This window comes from Merops nubicus, unplaced genomic scaffold, assembly GCF_000691845.1.
Source record: "Merops nubicus isolate BGI_N331 unplaced genomic scaffold, ASM69184v1 scaffold20770, whole genome shotgun sequence".
Classification (NCBI taxonomy): domain Eukaryota; kingdom Metazoa; phylum Chordata; class Aves; order Coraciiformes; family Meropidae; genus Merops; species Merops nubicus.
Window position 1 is genome coordinate 34,005 of NW_008581213.1, and position 3,705 is coordinate 37,709.

The 3,705-nt window shown below is 53.2% G+C and overlaps 1 protein-coding gene across 1 annotated transcript in view; it reads right to left on the reverse strand.

The window, feature by feature from the left end:
* The window catches only part of ETV7 (ets variant 7), a 3,922-nt gene extending 1,645 nt beyond the window's left edge, over positions 1-2,277 (reverse strand). The window contains 7 exon segments of the mRNA XM_008949245.1: positions 1-132; positions 433-514; positions 896-1,023; positions 1,098-1,205; positions 1,486-1,650; positions 1,930-2,047; positions 2,194-2,277. The exon segment at positions 1-132 is cut by the window's left edge and continues 1 nt beyond it. Coding sequence (XP_008947493.1) covers positions 1-132; positions 433-514; positions 896-1,023; positions 1,098-1,205; positions 1,486-1,650; positions 1,930-2,047; positions 2,194-2,277 — 817 coding nt within the window.
* Positions 2,278-3,705: the final 1,428 nt, after the last annotated feature.

Genomic DNA, 3,705 nt, shown 5'->3' on the forward strand with positions numbered 1-3,705 from the left:
CCCAGAGCTGGGCGAGCCCGTTGGGGTTGACGACGCGGAAGACCTTGGCCTCCTTGTCTTCCCACCTGATGTAGGGCTCATAACGGGTGTCAGAGAGGAGCTGGTACACGTAGTCCCACAGCAGCCTGCAGTCTGAGCCACGGGGGAGAACAAATCATCACAGAGCTGCCACCGAGGCACCAGCGAGGGTCATCCCCGACCCAACTGCACCCCTGAGCAATGGCAGCAGGAGGGAGAGGAGCCCAGAGCTCCTGCCCAGCACTTTTATTGCTAGGCCTCAAAAGACAAGCAGAACTACAGCTCTTCAGGTGGGGAAACTGAGGCAGCAAAGCACACGCTGATCCATGGAGGAAGTGGAAGGGAGAGAGATGAGCAGACAGGACAAAGCACGATCTCCTTTCCCCAGGAGCCAGGCTATAAATTCACATTCACCTGCAATTTTCCCATCCACTGGGGCTGACAGGGTGCCAGGAAAAGAGCAGATGGCACCTGCCCTGCAGCTGCCCTCCAGGCTCTGGTGGGAGAGGTTCAATGTGGGACACAGGTTGTTTCACACAACCCTGGCAGGAGAAAACTGGGGCAACTGGGGCAACTGGGGCAGCCTCAGCACTGCAGTCTGTGCCTGTGAAAATAAAGAAAACCCCAACAACTCAACCTTGGGGTGTCTTTGTGGCAGGTCCCAGGAGATCTTCTAATACCCTGAAACAGAAGGGGAGGGACACCAGAGGTTGGTTCTCAGCCTGTGGAGGACTAGTCTTCAGCCAGGGCTGTCCATCTGTCTGGCTATTGACCCTCCTTGATCCTGATCTCCATCTGCAGATAGACTTCCTAGTGCAGCCCCAGCCTTCCCTGGCCACCATGGATCCCCCTGGTGCTGTCTAGGCCTCATTCTGACCAGACCTTCTTCAGGACTATAAAGTTCCTTGATGACATGGACTTTGTTGGACCTGGCTGACACCTCCAGGTCTGTCCTGCTTGCCTTGCTCAGGTAGTGTGCAACTGGGATGGGTTCTGCTGGCTGAGCTTCAAACCCCAGATGTGTGAAAACCCCTGTAGCTGAGGGCAGCTTGATGGACAGCTGCCATTCTCTGTCCTACCTTTCTTTGTGCTCCTGGCTTCCCTGAAGGGTGAGTTCAGCAACGGGCTGCACACCAGAGCTCTTCTTTGAGTCTTAATATACTGGAGTATTTCATACAACACATCACCTGCAGGGGAAGAAGGTCAGCTCAGGTGGCTTTGTCTTAGAGGTCCTCTCAGCTGATGTTGTTGCTTGGATTTCTGGGCTACAGAGTGAGAAGTTTATTCCCCATCCCAAAGCATCTACAGTCCAGGGGGATAAAAGGAAGGAAGAAGGTTGTCCTTTTCTCCAGCACCCAACTGCTAGAGCTAAAGCCTGCTCTGCTGGGACCCAGCCAGCCCCTCTCAGCAGGTCACAGCTCGTGCTCTGCTCGGGTGGTCCCCAGAGAGCCCTGCACTGGGGCTGACCTGAGCTCGGCGCTCGGTGTCTGAAGTCATCCTTGGTGAGGATGCAGAGGGCTCTGCCGTTCAGCTGGAACCTGCTCTCGTGGGTCTGCTGGAGGGAACACTGCTCCTCAGCCCACCTCAGCCAGTGGATCACGTCCTCCTTGCTCCACAGGGAGGGCTGGATTCCTGAAACCAGGGGCAGGCTCGGAAACAGCTCAGCCCTGCAGGCTGCTGAGGGGCAGGGGGGGATACTGCTCCTCCCCACCACCAAACCCTCCCTCTGTATTAGGCACTCACAGGTCAGAAACACCCCAAAGAGAAAGTGGACCCTGATGACTGGTCCAGCCTGTCCCCCTCGACAGCAGGGAATGGTCCCTGGAGGGGACACCATGGCTCTACTCACCACGTCCCACTCTGTGAGAGCTCCTTTTTTAAGCACCATTGACTTGCTCAACATCTACTCACTCAGCCTGCCTGGCAGCTTGAAGATCTCCCCCTGGCTGAGGGGTGTGTGTCTGGCCTGGGACAGGGCTGGCAACGAAGCTGTGGCAATGGGGCTGGAGGAGCTGATGGCCACTTTACCCTGGGGAAAAGAGATCAAGCACAACAGTGGGGGAAAACTCCCAACTCTGGTCCAGCCTTTGCTTTGGAGATGCCTCCAACAGAGCAAACACTGCTCAGATAGTTTCTAACTGGTTCCTCGTGGCAGCACAATGTCCTCTTCCACACTGGCTCCAGGTCCTCTACCAGCCCCAGGATGAACCTCTGGTTGCCCAGGACAGCATTAGTAGCCAAAGATCTTTCTTTCCTCATCTCTATTCTTTAGACCCAGGCTCCAGAGGAGGGTTAGTAGCCATCCCCATAGCCCCATGGCTGCAGGGAAGTAGAAGATGGAGCCAAGACAGGCAGAGGCTGTAGTGCCTGTGCTGGTTCCCACTTCCTTGAAGGGTCCTCAGGTGCTTCTTGGATGCTCAGGATTTTAGGACAGTATCTCAATTCTTAGAGTTGTGAAAACACAGCTGGCATCAGAGCTGAGATTGTGTCTTTAAAACACTGCAGGGAGATGTCCTCTCATCCTGCTCTCCTGTCGTTAGGTCTCAGCCCCTCAAGAATCACTCCTCCCTTTTGATTGCTCATTTTGTTGCCCCTCCAGGCTCCCTGGTGGGGTGAGATGGTCAGTGGTGAGAAGAGGAGAGGCACCCCCAGCAGCTCTGTTGGGCTGGGAGGTCAGCACAGCCCCCACTCTGCCTCCAGGCTCTCATCCTGAGCACGGGAGGCTGAAGGAAGCTCAGATCCTGCCTTCAGCCCCAGCTAGATCTTGAAATATTACCGGCAGCCAAGCAGATAATGTTTCCTCTTAAAAATCTATTAAGGTGAATCCCAGCAATTTCTCAGCTTCATTCTCTGGAAAATTAACAAATTTGCCTACAAATGGTATTTCCCAAAGCAGTTGCCAACTCTGAGCACTTCGATACACCCTCAGGAAGGTTTTGGGAGGTGGTTAGAACAGCTCTTGGACTGGGTGTGGGCACAGAGGAGCTGAGCCCCCCCCGGAAAACCAGGGGTGAAGAAAAATCACAGATAGCTGGACACATTGTCCATGCTCCTGGCTCCCCAAAACCAGGAGGATGAGGGACAGGAGCAACGGATCTGATGGATGGATCTGGGGGGGTTACAGCAGGAGGAAGACAGGAGGTTGGTGAGGGGGTTTCTTCAGAAGAAACATGAACTGTCCCAGAGTGGTTGGTTTTAGCAAAGGCAGCAGCTGCAGAGCAGAGTCTGAGAAACCAGAGAAACTCCAGTAAAAATTCTGAACAGGCTGGATAACAACACGAACTCTTTCAGATTCATTCTAAGCAATCAGCTTAAAAAAAATAAAAGTGAAAGAAATCAGCAAAGTCTTTTGGCTAGAACTCCTCTAATAAAGGTATTTTTATGTGTTTTTTTTTTTCTTCCCATCGGTGTGACTCTTACAATGAGATTTAGAGTAAAACCAGACCAAAAGTTTGGGTTTTCTCACTCCAAAAGATTTCCAGGGTATAAAAGATTCAGAATTTTTATTGCTTTGTCCCGATTTCCTGTTCCTGCTTTTTTCCTGGTGGCGTTTTGGAACTTTGTCCTCAGAAGGGCTCGAGTGGGACAGAGAGAAAAGGGGGGTGAAAACGGCCCCCCCAAATGTGTGAGAGCAGCTTTGGGCTCTGTCCCTAACGGGAGGACACCGAGCCCCCCGGGAGGCCGTTT